The following is a 16,336-nucleotide window of genomic DNA, read 5'->3' on the forward strand; positions in this document are numbered from 1 at the left end:
CTTATGCTGAACCGGGTTCTTTGCCATATTAAGGGCACTTGTGTTGTCACTCAGCACTGGCACACAATCAGAAAATACACCAAAGTCTTCTAATTGTTGCTTGATCCACAGTAGTTGGGAACAACAGGAGACAACTACTATATATTCAGCTTTTGCAGTAGATAGAGCCATATAATTTTGTTTCTTTGTGCCTCATGAAATCAAGCATGATCCCAGAAAATGTGCCATATTAGATGTGCTCTTTCTATCCACCGGATAACCAGCATAATCACCATCAGCATACCCAATTAAGTTAAAATTATCTCTTGAGGGATAATAGAGGACCATGTCCTACGTTCTTATGAGATACCTCAAAATTCTTTTGGCAGCTTGCAAATGAGATTCTTTAGGACTTGATTGAAATCTAGCACACAACCCAACACTAAACACAATGTCTGGTCTGATGGTTGTTAGGTTCAAGAGAGATCTTATGATACCCCGATACATAGTTTTATTTATAAGGGAATCAGGTTCGTCCATGTCTAGATGAGTGGCAGTAACAATGGGAGTATTAATGGTCTTTGAGATTTCTATCTCAAACCTCTTCAGAAGCTACTTAATGTATTTCTGCTGACTTATCATCGTTCCCTTAGAGGTTTTATTAACTTGTTGTCCTAGGAAGAAGTTCAGTTCCCCCATCATACTCATCTCAAACTCACTTCCTATAAGCTTTGCAAACTCCTCACACAAAGAGTCATTTGTTGCACCAAAAGGAAAAGAGTATCGTCAATTTTTCCTCTAGTGAAGCCATTCTCCAAAAGGAACCTGGACAATATTTCATACCATGCACGAGGGCCCTGCTTCAATCCATATAAAGACTTGTCAAACTTGAAGACATGTTCAGGATGTTCATGGTATTCAAAACCAGGTGGTTGTTTGATAAAAAATTCTTCCTTCAAATATCCATTCAGAAATGCACACTTAACATTCATTTGGAGCAGTTTGAATTCTATATGAGATGCAAAAACAATGAAAATTCTGATGGCTTCCATTCTTGCAATCGGAGCAAAAGTTTCATAATAATCAATTCCTTCTTCTTGATTATAGCCTTGGACCACCAGCCTGGCTTTATTCCTTGTTGTATTGCCAAACTCATCAAGCTTGTTTCTGAATACCCACCTAGTTCCAATAATAGTTCTTTCTGAGGGTCGAGGAACCATGTGCCACACATTGTTCCTCTCAAACTGATGGAGCTCCTCTTGCATGGCAACAATCCAGTCAGTATCTTTCAATGCTTCCATGATGTTTTTCGGCTCAATTTGAGACAACAAAGTTGAGAAATCAAACATATTTCTTGCCTTGGATCTAGTCTGAATCCCTGAATCCAAAGGAGTGATTATATTTTGGAGAGGATGTGAGCTTTTGTTCTTCCAGTTAGACACCTGGGTTTCAGGATGTGAGGGACCAAGTTCTGCCATGTGAGACCCATCATTGGCATCGATGGAAGTGTGAATACCACTTCTTTGATCTATACCAGGAGTGCATGATACACCATCAACAACTCTATTGTCAACTTCAGTTGCTGTGATGGAGGGAACAGGTTCCTCCAAATCACCTGAAAGTTCTGCTGAATCTTCTTCATTGGATTCCTTAACTTGACTCATTAGATTTGCCTTACTGTTTGCCATATCAATAACCTCTCCAAAGACCTTTGATTAATCTCCATCTTGATCATCTTTATCATGTGAATCTTTCCCACTTAAGTGGTGTGATTCATCAAAGATTACATGTATGTTTTCCTCTACACATTGAGTCCTTTTGTTGTAGACCTTGTATGCCTTGCTTTGTGAAGAGTAGCTAAGAAGGATTCCATCGTCACTTTTAGCATCAAATTTTCCTAACGCCTCCTTACCATTATTGAGAGCATAACATTTGCATCCAAATTCTCTTAGGTAAGTCAGCTTTGGTTTTCTCCCATTAAGCAATTCATACGAGGTTTTATTAAAGAGGGACCTGATCATGCACCTATTAATCAGATAACAAGAAATGTTCACTGCTTTAGCCCAAAAACTCTTTGGTGCACCACTATCAATCAACATCGTCCTCGCCATATTTTCAAGAGCCCTATTTTTCCTCTCCACAATACCATTTTGTTGGGAGTGTTCTGGGAGCGGAAAAATTATGACTTATACCATTTTCAGCACATAATTCATCAAATTTTGCATTGTCAAACTCGGTGTCGTGATTAGATCTAATGCTCACAACGTTATGGCTCATCTTTACTTGAATCTGCTTCACAAAAGCAATAAAGACTGGAAAGGTTTCATCCTTAGTTCTGAGAAATAAGGTCCGCGTGAATCTGGAGTAGTCATTAACAATAACGAAGTTGTACTTCTTTCCTCCTCTGTTGGGCATCCTCATAGGTCCACATAGATCCGTATGAAGAAGATCCAATGGCCTTGAGGTGCTCACTTCCTTCTTTGGCTTGAATGAGGAACTGACTTGCTTCACTTTCACACATGCATCACATATCTTATGATCATTGAACTTTGACTTTGGCAACCCACGAACTAGGTCCTTCTTGATTAGCTTGTTCAACAGAGTAAAACTTTCACGTCCCAACCTTCTGTGCCATAGTTCAACATCATCATCAACGACACTCCGGCATATAAGATCACTACCATTCAGAGAATCAAAGTCTATAACATAGATATTTTAAAATCTTTTTGCAAAACCGCTTCACCAGTTATAAGATTGGTGATAGTGCAAGACTTTGACAAGAACTCCACTTTGTTTTTTTGTCGCAAATTTGAGAGACACTCAACAGGCTATATTTCGAGTCATTTACATAATACACATTTTCAACTGAGTGAGTGAGTATTTTTCCTATTTTTCTAACTCCCAGAATATATCCCTTTTTTCCATTTCCAAAGGACACACTCACATCGTGCAGGTCTTTGAGTAAAAGAAAATCATACATACTTTCACTCATGTGTTTAGAGAAGCCACTATTCATGTACTATTTTTGACTGCTTCCTTTCACTACTGACTGCACAAGGGAATCAAAGATTAGTCTTAGGAACCCAAACAAGTTTGGGTCCCTCTTAATGAGGGAAAGGGCGAATCAGATATCTTTTTGTCCATACAGGCATCACACATTTCTTTTTCAGAGAATCAGGTTCCTTAGCAGTAGAAACTTTTTCGAGAAAAAAATTGTTTTTCTATTGTGATTGAAATTTTGCTTAACAGGAATCTTTGAAATGACCAGTTTTACCACAGTGAGTGCAAAGCCAGTAATCAGGCACAGTAACATACTTGCTATGTGGGTTATAGGGGGCCTTTTCTTTGTGGAACCCAATTCATTGCATGTTCCCCCCATTACCTTTATACACATAAGTGATTGTATAAGAGGACCGAGTCCACTTTAGAGATTTATCTAGATCATTTTTAACTCTGCTTAAATCTTCTGAAATTGTCTATTTCTTTCAAGTTCAGCAACAAGACTCAATTTTACATTTTTGAGTTCATTTTCAAGCTTAAGGTATGCCTCACTTGCCATTTCCTTTTCTTTAGAGGAGTTCATACATTTTTCCATTGAATTCTTTAAGAGGTTATTTTCTTTCTTTAATTCCTCTACAGTTTCCTTCAGATCAATAACTACAACCAACAAATCATCTCTCTAATGTTCTATCTCTCCGATTTTGTCACGACTCCAATTTTTCTCCGTAGGATGTCGTGACGACACCTAGTCTCTGAGACTAGGTAAGCCTAACAAACATACGGATTAACTGAATAATAATTTAAAATCTCAAATGCTTCAATAATTATATAAAATAAAATCTGCAACTCAACATGTACAACTCCCAAAACCCGACGAAATATAAGTCACAAGCTCTATGAAGTGATACTAAATATCTCTATACAATAATGTCTAAATAAGGACAAGGAAGTAAAATAATCCAGGTGGAGGGGGACTCCGAGGCCTGCGGATGCTGGCAGGTGTACCTTGAAGTCTCCACACACGGACTCTACTCACTGACGCTCGGACTGGTAGGAGGTACCTAGATCTGCACAAAAAGATGTACAGAAGCGTAGCATGAGTACACCACAACGGTACCCAGTAAGTGCCAAGCCTAACCTCGGTAGAGTAGTGACAAGGTTAGGTTAGGTCAGGGCCCTACTGGAAATAATAAGAAACATGATGAAAGATTTAACAATATAATCATAATGACAAAGGAAATAAAACAAGTAAGAAATATACTACAAGTTAACTACAAAGAATCAAGGCAAATAATACATCACGGAAGGAAACAAGGATTTGACATGTTAAGGAAATAAACAACCAAAGACAAGTACAACAAATAGAGAAAGATCAACAAGGGTCACTACCGAGGTACCGCCTCGTAGTCCAAAATCTCAAGAATAACTCACAATCTTTCTTTATATCACCGCGGGAGCCATTACATTTAGTTTTGAAAATTATTTTCCCGAAATAGTATCCCGCATTTTAGCCCATCTTATCACACTGCATGACTTCTAGTAGTTCCCCTACCAGCCACGCGTATCATGCCCACCTTATCTCACCGCATGCGTTTCAACCCCAAAACCTTATACCACTGCATGCGTATCAATATCACAACGTACCACAAATCGCACCTCAAGTGCCCAATATCACAATTTGCCAGAGAAACCAAACAAATACAATATTTTCACAGTAAATAGCCCATGCCTCAACCACAATGTACACAAGAGTCTCAACAATAATAACCAGAATGAATAACTCAACAGAATGGTATTTCACAACTCAACACTTTGCCTCAATGTGAATCACGACTTTTATATCTCAATGCCAATTTCAAAACCAAGATATTCCACGATTTAAACACTTCAAGTAAAGAGTTCAATGATCAAATAGTGAATGCAGAATAAAGGAAACAAGAACTTTAATTAAACATGTAAGGCAATTAGCATGTAAGAGAATAAGACAAGTAGACATGTGAAAATAGACTAGAGATGATGACTATAACATGTTAAGGTAACTCAATTACGGTATGAAAGGAATCTACATAGCTAAAACCTTTAATTTTTACATTTAGCCTGTGTACACACTTGTCACCTTGCATACACGGCTTTCACATATCACAATTATCACAACCAATACAAATTCTAAGGAAAAATTCCCCCACATAAGGTTAGGCAAGTCACTTACCTCAAATCACGCTAAATCAATCCACTAGTAGGCCTTTCCCTCGATTATCCAACAATGAATGACTCGAATCTAGCCAAAACAACTTCATACCATAAATATAAACTATAGGAAACTAATTCGAATAATAAAATTATGATCTTTGCAAAGAAATAAAAAGTCAATTCAAAACGTCAACCCAGGCCCGCATCTCAGAACCTAACCAAAATTACAAAATCTGAATACTCATTCGGTAACGAGTCCAACCATACTAAAATTACTCAAATCCGACACCAAAATGCCACTCAAATCCCCAAAATTTGGCCTAAGAGGTTTCTACCATTTCCCCCCAATTTTCCAACTCAATTCCCTAATTAGATGATGAAATTATCAATAGTTTCATATAAATTAATCAAAGACGAGTTAGGAATTCTTTCCCCATTAATCTCTCTGAAAATCTCCCAAAATTGCACCTCCCACCGAGCTTTCTACGTCCAAAATATAAAATATGAAATATGAAATAAACCCTCGACCTTGAAACTTAAATCTGCTGCCCAGTGATTCCTTCATTGCGAGTGCGGAATGAGCCTCGCATTCGCGATGCACAAAAATACATAGCTACCAAAATCCTCTTCGCGAACACGAGATTCCCCACGCGAACGCGATGAACACTGAGCCCAAGCCTACGCGAACGCGACCCCTCATATGCGAACGCAATGAACAACTTCTTACACCTTTGCAAACACATGGCCATCTTCGCGAACACGAAGAACAAACCTCTCATGCCTCCCTTCTGCCTTTCGCGAATGCGAGACATCTCTCGTGAACGCGATAAAGGAAACCGGATATCAGGAAATTCAGCAGCTTCAGCAAAACCTTCAAGGTTCTAAATGCACCGAACAAGGTCCGAATTACAGCCGAGGCTCCCGGGACCTCAACCAAACATACCAACAAGTTCTAAAATACGACAAAAACTTAGTTGAGGCCTCAAATCACATCAAACATCATCAAAACACGAATCACGCTCCAATTCAAGCCTAATGAAAATTAATGAATTCCAACTTCTATAATCGATGCCGAAATCTATCAAATCAACTCCAATTGACTTCAAATTTTGCACACAAGTCATAAGTGACATTACATAACTATTTCAACTTCCAAAATTGAGATCCAACCCCGATATCAATAAAGTAAACTTCCGGTCAAACTTTCCAAATCTTTCAAACCTTCAACTTTTCAACTTCCGCCAATTATCGCCAAAATGACCTACGGACCTCCAAATCAATACCCGGATACGATCCTAAGTCCAAAATCATCATACGGAGCTATTGGAGCCTTCAAAACTCCATTATGGTGTAGTCTACATAAATGTCAAACTACGGTCAACTCTAACAACTTAGGACTCCAATTTAGGGACTATGTGTCCCATTTCACTCCGAAACTCACCCGAAACAAAAACCAAACACCCTGGCAAGTCACATAATCACAATGTAGAATAGAGGAGGTATAAATAGGGGATCGGGGCTCAAACACTCAAAACGATCGGCCGGGTCGTTACATCCTCCCCCTCTTAAAACAAACGTTCGTCCTCGAACGAGTATAGTGACATACATGAAGTGGTGAAAAGATGAGGATAACGGCTATGCATATCATGATCGGTCTCCCAAGTCGCATCCTCGACTGCCTGACCCCTCCACTGAACCATCACTGAAGCAATGTTCTTCGACCTGAACTTTTGAACCTGCCTGTCCAAAATGGCCACCAGATCCTCAAAATAAGAAAAATCCTTGTCCAACTGGACTGAGCTGAAGTCTTACACATGAGACGGATCGCCATGATACTTCTGGAGCATAGAAACATGGAATACGCGAAGATTTGCAGCTAGACTAGGTGGTAGTGCAAGCTTGTAGGCCACCTCTCCAATCCTCTCAAGAATCTCAAAAGGTCCGATATACCTCGGGATCAACTTGCCCTTCTTCCCGAACCTCATAACACCCATCATGGGCGAAACCCGGAGCAAGACCCGCTCCTCAACCATGAATACAACGTCGCGAACCTTCTGATCCGCATAACTCTTCTGTCTAGATTAGGCTGTATGAAGTCGATCTTGAATCAATTTAACCTTTTCCAAAGCATCCTGAACTAAGTCTGTATCCAATAGCCTAGATTCACCCGGCTCAAACCAACCCACCATAGACCGACACCTCCCCCCATATAAAGCGTCATACGAAGCCATCAGAATGGTCGACTAGTAGCTGTTATTGTAAGCAAACTCCGCAAGCAGCAAGAATTAATCCCAAGAATCCCCAAACTCCATCACACACGCATGAAACATATCCTCCAATATCTGAATAGTGCGCTCGGACTGTCCGTCAGTCTGAGAGTGAAATGTTGTACTCAACTCCACCTGTGTGCCTATCTCACGCTGTACGGCCCTCCAGAAGCACGATGTAAATTGTGTACCCCGGTCAGAGGCGATGCATACCGGTACGCCATAAAGTCTGACAATCTCGCGAATATAAACCTGAGCCAGTTGCTCTAAAAAATAACTTGTCACCACTGGAATGAAGTGAGCCGACTTGGTTAACCTATCCACAATCACCCATGCTGCATCGAACTTCTTTTGAGTCCGTGGGAGCCCAACAACAAAATCTATAGTAACCCGCTCCCATTTCCACTCCGGAATCTCTAGACTCTAAAGCAATCCACCTAGCCATTGACGCTCATACTTTCCCTCCTGACAGTTTAGGCACCGAGCTACATATTCCACTATGCCCTTCTTTATCCTCCTCCATCAATAGTGTTGCCTCAAGTCATGATACATCTTGGCGGCACCCGGATGAATGAAGTACCGCGAATTGTGAGCCTCCTGAAGAATCAGCTCACACAAACCCTCTACATTGGGCACACGTAGCCTGCCCTACATCCGTAACACACCGTCATCTCTAATAGTGACCTCCTTGGCATCGCCGTGCTAAACCGTGTCCTTGAGGACAAGCAGGTGGGGGTCGTCATACTGACGCTCTCTGATACGATCATATAGAGAAGGCCGAGAAACCACTCAAGCCAAAACTATTCTTGGCTACTAAATATACAATCTAACAAACTGGTTGGCTAGGGTCTGAACATCCAATGCTAATGGCCTCTTTGCTGCCGGTAGATATGCTAAACTGCCCAAGCTCTCCGCCTTATGACTCAAGCCATCGGCCACCACATTGGCCTTCTTAGGATGATATAAAATGGTGATATCATAGTCCTTAAGCAACTCTAACCACCACCGCTGTCGCAAGTTAAGATCTTTTTATTTGAACAAATATTGTAGACTCCGGTGGTCGGTATAAACCTCACAAGGAACACCGTACAAATAGTATAGCCAAATATTCAAGGCATGAACAATAGCTTCTAACTCATGGTCGTTGACATGATAGTTCTTCTCATGTACCTTCAGCTGTCTACACGTGTAGGCAATCACCCTACCATCCTGCATCATCACCGCACCGAGGTCAATACGCGACGCATCACAGTACACAATATAAGACCTTGAACTCATAGGTAATACCAACAATGGGGTTGTAGTCAAAGTAGTCTTGAGGTTTTGAAAGCTCTCCTCACACTCCTCGGTCCACCTTAACGGAGCACCGTTTTAGGTCAATTTGGTCATAGGTACAGCAATAGATGAGAAGTTCTCTACGAATCGGGGGTAATACCCTACCAAACTAAGAAAACTCCGGATCTCAGTAGCTGAAGACGGTCTGGGCCAACTCTACACTGCTTCAATATTCTTCGGATATACTTGATCCCCTCACTCGACACTACATGACCCAAGAATGCCACCGCATAAAGCCAGAATTTACACTTTGAAAATTTTGCATACAACTTCTTTTCTCTCAAGGTCTGAAGCACGGTCCTCATGTGCTGCTCATGATCCTCCTGGCTCCAGGAGTACACTAGAATGTCGTCATTATGTTATGTCAAGATAGGGATGGAATACAATGTCCATAAAGTGCATGAATTCTGTTGGGGCATTGGTCAGCCCAAATAAAATCACAAGGAACTCGAAATGATCATACCGAGTCCTGAAGACAGTTTTCGAGATATCTAGCTCCCGAATCTTCAACTGATGATAGAATAAACGCATGTCAATCTTTGAGAACACTCTAGCACCCTGTAGCTAATCAAATAGGTGATTAATATGTGGCAGTGGATACATGGTCTTCACCATAACCTTGTTCAATTGGCGATAATCAATACACATGCGCATAAAACCATCCTTCTTCTTTACAAACAAGACCGGAGCACCCCAAGGTGATACAATTGGCTGAATAAAACCCTTATCAAGCAACTCCTGCAAGTGCTCTTTTAACTCCTTCAACTATGCTGGGGCCATATGATATGGTGGAATATAAATGGGCTGAGTGCCCGGTAATAAATCAATACCAAAATCGATATCCTTATCGGGCGGCATGCCTGAAAGATCTGCCGAAAATACATCTGGATAATCCCTCACTACCGGAACTGACTCAATGGTAGGAGTATCAACACTGACATCTATCACATATGCTAGATATGTATCACATCCCTTTCCAACCATCCGTTGTGCCTTAAGGAAAGACACCACCCTGCTAAGCTAAAGTACCTCTCCACTCTAACCGCGGCAAACCTGGCACAACTAACGTCACCATCTTGGCGTGATAATCAAGGATAGCATGATAGGGAAACAACCAGTCCATGCCCAAAATAACATCAAAATCTACCACACTGAGGAACAATAGATCGGCTCTAGTCTCAAAACCACTAAGAACAACTAAACATGACCAATACACATTGTCAATAACAATGTAATCTCCCACAGGCGTGGACACATAGATAGGGGAACTCAAAGAATCACGGGATATACCCAAATACAGAGCAAAATAAGATGATAGAGAGGAATAAGTGGAGCCTGGATCAAATAAGACTGATACATCTCTATGACAAACCGGAACAACACTTGTGATACAGATTCAACCACCTCCGTCCTAGCAGGAAGAGCTTAATATCTGGCCTAGCCTCCCCCTCTAGGTCGACCTCTACCTGTCCGACCTCCACCTCTGGCTAGCTGTGTAAGTGGAGAGGCAACTGGTGTGGTAACCACGACTTGAGAAGCCTAAGGGCCCTGTGAAATATGAGGGGCCTGAGTAGTTTGTGGAGGTGAACCCCTCTTGAGTCTGGGGTAGTCCCTCACTATATGACGACTGTCACCACACTCAAAACAAGTCCTTAGAGGACGTGGCTGCTGGAACTAGCTCGGGCCTGATTAGCTGGACTGACCGCTGAAATCACCCCATGCAGGAGATGCACTAGACAATGGCGGTGCATAATGGGGCACGTGAGGCCTGGGAGTGGCTGGAATACCGCTAGATGCTAGAAGTGCTGAATGAACAGGGTGTCTCACAAATCCCCTACCATGACGGGCTGTAACTGGGGCACGTGCACCACTATATGTGCCAGAATCTTGAGGCCTCTTGGCCTCCCTCTCCTCTCTCTCCCGGGCCCATATACCCTTTAATATCCTAGCGATCTCCACTACCTACTGGTATGGAATGTCCATCTCTAATTCCCTAGTCATGATGAATCTAATACCATGGTTGAGCCCCTCGATAAATCGATGAACTCGCTCTCTGACAATATCAACCAAGGCTGGTACATGCCTGGAAAAATCACTGAACCAGATTGCATACTCTGATATGGTCATAGAACCCTGGCGCAACTACTTAAACTCTACGCGCCATGCATCCCTAAGACTCTGGGGAACAAACTCCCTCTTAAACATCTCTGAGAACTTATTCCAGGTAAGTGAAGCTACCTCGGTCGGGCTACCCAACTGATACACCCGCAACTACTGATAAGCTGCTCCCTTAAGCTGGAACGTAGTGAAAATGACCCCACTCGACTCCACAATACCCATAGTATGGAGGATATGGTGGCACTCCTCAAGGAAACCCTGGGCATCCTCTGAAGCCGAACCACTGAAAGTAGTAGAGTGGTACTTCTTGTACCTCTCGAGCCTGAGCTGCTCCCCGCAGAAGCTGCTGCCCTAACCTCAGGTAGAACTAGGACAACCTGCTGCACTGGTATGACCTCTAGGACCTGGTCAACCTGGACCCGCTGCTCTAGGGAACCAGCGACAGGAGTCTGTGCTCCTTCCTCGACCTGAGATGTGACAGGAGTATGTGGAATCAACCCTGCTTGCGCTAAAGTGCCAAACATGCTCAAAATCTGGATGAAAGTCTCCTGAAGTGTAGGGGTAGTAACAGGCGTCTCAGGTGCCTGCTCTCCAACCGGAGCTACTGGTGGTTCCTCTGTAGCAGCTCAGGTCGGTGCTCTGGCTACACCACATGCCCGTCATTGGCCTCTGCCCCGTCCCCGGCCTCTCGCGGCCCTAGTAGGGGACGCGGGTGTCTGATTATCAGATCCAGCTGTGTGTGTCCTCACCATCTGTGAGAGAATAGAAAGACACAGATTTAGAATTTCGAAGTCAACAAATTTGCACGATAAGGAATCAAAGAAGTGAAACTTTTCCTAATAGTTCCATAGCTTCCTGAAGATAAGGACAGATGTTTTCGTACCGATCCGCAAGACTCTACTAAACTTGCTCGTAACTCATAACACCTATGAACCTAGAGATCTGATACAAACTTGTCACAATCTCAATTTCTCTCTGTAGGATGCCGTAACAACACCTAGTCTCTAAGACTAGGTAATCCTAACAAACATGCAGAATAACTGAATAATACTTTAAAATCTCAAAAACTTCAATAATTATATAAAATAAAATCTCCAACTCAACATGTACAACTCCCAAAACTCGGTGAAATATAAGTCACAAGCTCTATGAAGTGATACTAAATATCTCTATACAATAGTGTCTAAATAAGGACAAGGAAGTAAAATAATCCAGGTGAAGGGGGTCTCTGAGGCCTGCAGACGCTGGTAAGTGTACCTTGAAGTCTCCACACACGGACTATACTTACTGACGCCCGGAATGGCAATAGGTACTGGATCTGCACAAAAAGATGTGCAGAAGTATAGCATGAGTACACCACAACGGTACCCAGTAAGTGCCAAGCCTAACCTCGGTAGAGTAGTGACAAGGTCAGGTCAGGGCCTTACTAGAAATAATAAGAAACTAGATGAAAGATTTAACAATATAATAATAATGACAAAGGAAATGAAACAAGTAAGAAGTGTACCAAAAATTAACTACAAAGAATCATGGAAAATAATACATCACGGAAGGAAACAAGGATTTGACATGTTAAGGAAACAAACAACCAAAGGCAAGTACAACAGATAGAGAAAGATCAACAAGGGTCACTACCGAGGTACCGCCTCGTAGTCTCAAATCACAAGAATAACTCACAATATTTTCCTTATATCACCGCATGAGCCTTTATATTTAGTTTTGAAAATCATTTTCCCGAAATAGCATCCCGTGTTTTAGCCCACCTTATCACACCGCATATTTTCTAGTAGTTCCCCTACTAGCCACGCGTTTCATGCCCACCTTATCTCACCGCATGTGTTTCAACCCCAAAACCTTATACCACCGCATGCGTATCAATATAACAATGTATCACAAATCGCACCTCAAGTGCCCAATATCATAACTTGCCAAAGAAACCAAACAAATACAATATTTTCACAGTAAATAGCCCATGGCTCAACCACTATGTACACAAGAGTATCAACAATAACAATCGGAATGAACAACTCAACAGAATGGTATTTCACAACTCAACACTTTGCCTCAATGTGAATCACAACCTTTATATCTCAATACCAATTTCAACAATAAGATATTCCACGATTTAACAACTTCAAGTAAAGAGTTCAACGATCAAATAGTGAATACGGAATAAAGGAAACAAGAACTTTAATTATATATGTAAGGCAATTAGCTTGTAAGAGACTAAGACAAGTAGACATGTGAAAATAGACTAGAGATTATAACTATAACATGTTAAGGTAACTCAATTATGGCATGTAAGGAATCTACATAGCTAAAACCTGTAATTTCCACATTTAGCCCGTGTACACACTCGTCACCTTGCGTACACGGCTTTCACATATCACAATTATCACAACCAACACAAATCCTAAGGGGTAATTCCCCACACAAGGTTAGGCAAGTCACTTACCTCAAATCACGCTAAAGCAATCCACTAGTAGGCCTTTCCCTCAATTATCCAACACCGAACAACTCGAATCTAGCCAAAACAACTTCATACAAAAAATATAAACTATAGGAAACTAATTCTAACAATAAAATTACGATCTTTGCAAAAAAGTAAAAAGTCAACTCAAAAGGTTGACCTGGGCTCGCGTTTCGAAACTCGACCAAAATTATAAAAAATATGAATACTCATTCGATAACGAGTCCAACCATACCAAAATTACTCAAATCCGATACCAAAACGCCACTCAAATCCTCAAAACATGGCCTAAGAAGTTTCTACCATTTCCCCCCAATTTTCCAACTCAAATCCCTAATTTGATGATGCAATTATCAATAGATTCATGTAAATTAATCAAAACCGAGTTAGAAATTCCTACCCCAATAATCTCTCATAAAATCTCTTGAAAATTCACCTCCCACCGAGCTCTCTAAGTCCAAAATATGAAATATGAAATAATCCTTCTACTTTGAAACTTAAATCTGCTTCCCAGTGATTCCTTCATCGCGAATGCGGAATGAGCCTCGCGTTCGTGATGCACAAAAATACACAGCTTCCAAAATCCTCTTTACGAACGCGAGATTCCTCATGCGAACGAGATGAACACTGAGCCCAAGCCTATGTGAACGCGACCCCTCATATGCGAACGCGGTGAACAACTTCTTACACCTTCGCGAACGCGAAGAACAAACCTCTCCTGCCTCCCAGATGCCCTTCGCGAATGCAAGACATCTCTCGCAAACACGATGAAGGAAACCAGATACCAGGAAGTTAAGCAGCTTCAGCAAAACCTTCAAGGTTCTGAATACGCCGAACAAGGTCTGAATTACACCTGAGGCCCCTAGGACCTCAACCAAATATACCAACAAGTCCTAAAATATGATACGAACTTAGTCGAGGCCTCAAATCACATCAAGCAACATCAAAAACATGAATCGTACTCCAATTCAAGCCTAATAAAAATTAATGAGATCCAACTTCTACAATTGATGCCGAAACTTATCAAATCAACTCCGATTGACTTCAAGTTTTCCACACAAGTCATAAATGAAATTACAGACCTATTCCAATTTTTGGAATCAGGATCCAATCCCGATATCAATAAAGTCAACTCCCGTTCAAACTTTCCAAATCTTCCAAACCTTCAACTTTCCAACTTTCACTAATTCTCGCCGAAATGACCTACGGACCTCCAAATCAATATCCAGACACGCTCTTAAGTCCAAAATCACCATACAGAGCTATTGAAACCGTCAAAACTCCATTATGGAGTCGTCTACACAAAAATCAAACTACAGTCAGCTTTAACAACTTAGGACTCCAACTTAGGGACTATGTTTCATTTCACTCTAAAACTCACCCGAAAACAAATTCAAACACCCCGGCAAGTCACATAATCACAATGTAGCATAGAGAAGGCAATAAATAGGGGATCGAGGCTAAAACACTCAAAATGACTGGCCGCGTCATTACAGATTTCCTCAGTTAAAATATTTTTGGCATTTATGAGACTGTGGTAAGCATCAATTAAGACATTAGCTAAAGATATCAGCTTCTTTTAATAGTAAGACTTCAAACTTCTTTGAACTTCTAGAAAGTTTACCTCATCTTCATCATCTACTTCATCCTCATCATATTTTGCCATCGGTACAAATATGGAGTCATACTCTCTAGCTTTACTTTCAATGGCCATCACGGAGGTATCTCCTTGTTCATCATCACCATCAGATTCACTAGAGAAATCTCCCCAAGTAGCCAGAGCTTGCTTCACGACATTATCAGCAACATTTCTTCTCTTGAAATTCCTGTCGGCGACTGAGTTCCTCTTAACAGCCTTCTCCGCATTGTATTTGTTGTGCTCCTTCTTGTGAAGAAGACACTCTTTAATAAAGTGTCCTGGCTTTTCGCACTTGTGACAACAGTCATACCCTTAGGTATTTTTGCTAGAGCTGCCTTTCTTGGGGATTCCTCTATTTCTACGAACCATTTTCTGGAATCTCTGAGTAAGATAGGCCATGTTTGTGTCATAACCACTTGAGTCACTGTTTTCTGCCTTGAGAACCAGAATATTCTCCTTTTTGGGTTCTCTTCGTTCAAGATCCTTCTTCTTTTTCATCTTATAGGTTTTCAAATTTCCAATGAGTTCATCAATGGTTAATTATTACAGATCCTTGGCTTCTGTGATAGCATTAACTTTGCTCTCCTAGGAACCTGGTAACACACTGATTGTTTTTCTTACCAGTTTGTTCCTTAGGATAATTGTTTCTAGGGAGTGAAGCTCATTGATGATGCAAGTAAAGCGAGTATGCATGTCATGAATAGACTCATCCTCCTTCATCTTGAAGAGTTCATATTCAGTGGTAAGCATGTCAATTTTTGACTGTTTGACTTGAGTGGTTCCCTCATGTGCCGTTTGAAGAGCCTCCCATATCTCCTTGGTTGATTGACAGGTTGAGATGCGGTTGTACTCCTCTAGCCCAATGCTACCAACAACGATCTTCTTTGCCCTGAAGTTTTTCTCGATGGCCTTCCGATCAGTATCATTATATTCCTTCCTTGTCTTTGGAACTGTAATTGTTCCCTCGCTAATGATCTTCATGGGGACGAAGGGTCCATCACAGATAACATCCTAGAGCTCTGAATCTTCTACCATAATAATCATGCATCTTCATCTTTCACCAGCCATACTATTAGCCATTGAATCTTAGTGGTCTGTAGGTTGATCGTCCTTCTTCAAAGTTTGGTGGAGCAGCCACGTTGATCCTTTCTAGGTGTTAGCCTTATAGAAAGAACCCACTCTAATACCAATGATGTAAACTAAGAGTCCACCAAACTGTATAGAGAATCTGGTTCTCTATCAGTTCCCACAGAACACATCAGTAAGTAAATAACACAACAATGTTTACATGAAAAACTCCCAGCTCACGGGATTAAAAATCATGACCTACACTGGTAG

At 41.3% G+C, this 16,336-nt stretch overlaps 1 protein-coding gene across 1 annotated transcript; it reads right to left on the minus strand.

The window, feature by feature from the left end:
• Positions 1-2,103: 2,103 nt before the first annotated feature.
• LOC138905806 (uncharacterized) lies at positions 2,104-15,979 on the minus strand. The gene is made up of 5 exons (XM_070194323.1): positions 15,620-15,979; positions 15,365-15,496; positions 14,984-15,244; positions 11,203-11,356; positions 2,104-2,678 (listed from the first exon to the last, which is right to left on the minus strand). The coding sequence occupies exons 1-5, from the start codon at positions 15,977-15,979 to the stop codon at positions 2,104-2,106; spliced, it is 1,482 nt and encodes a 493-aa protein (XP_070050424.1).
• Between the last annotated feature and the right edge of the window lie 357 nt (positions 15,980-16,336).

Source organism: Nicotiana tomentosiformis, chromosome 2 (genome assembly GCF_000390325.3).
Source record: "Nicotiana tomentosiformis chromosome 2, ASM39032v3, whole genome shotgun sequence".
Lineage (NCBI taxonomy): Eukaryota > Viridiplantae > Streptophyta > Magnoliopsida > Solanales > Solanaceae > Nicotiana > Nicotiana tomentosiformis.

Coding starts and splice junctions, on each gene's coding strand:
- LOC138905806 (XM_070194323.1), bottom strand. CDS start 15,979: ATGAAGATCATTAGCGAGGGAACAATTACAGTTCCAAAGACAAGGAAG. Junction 15,245..15,364: donor CTCAGAGATTCCAGAAAATG/GTTCGTAGAAAT, acceptor CTTCTTCACAAG/AAGGAGCACAACAAATACAA. Junction 11,357..14,983: donor AAGTAGATGATGAAGATGAG/GTAAACTTTCTA, acceptor GTCACATCTCAG/GTCGAGGAAGGAGCACAGAC.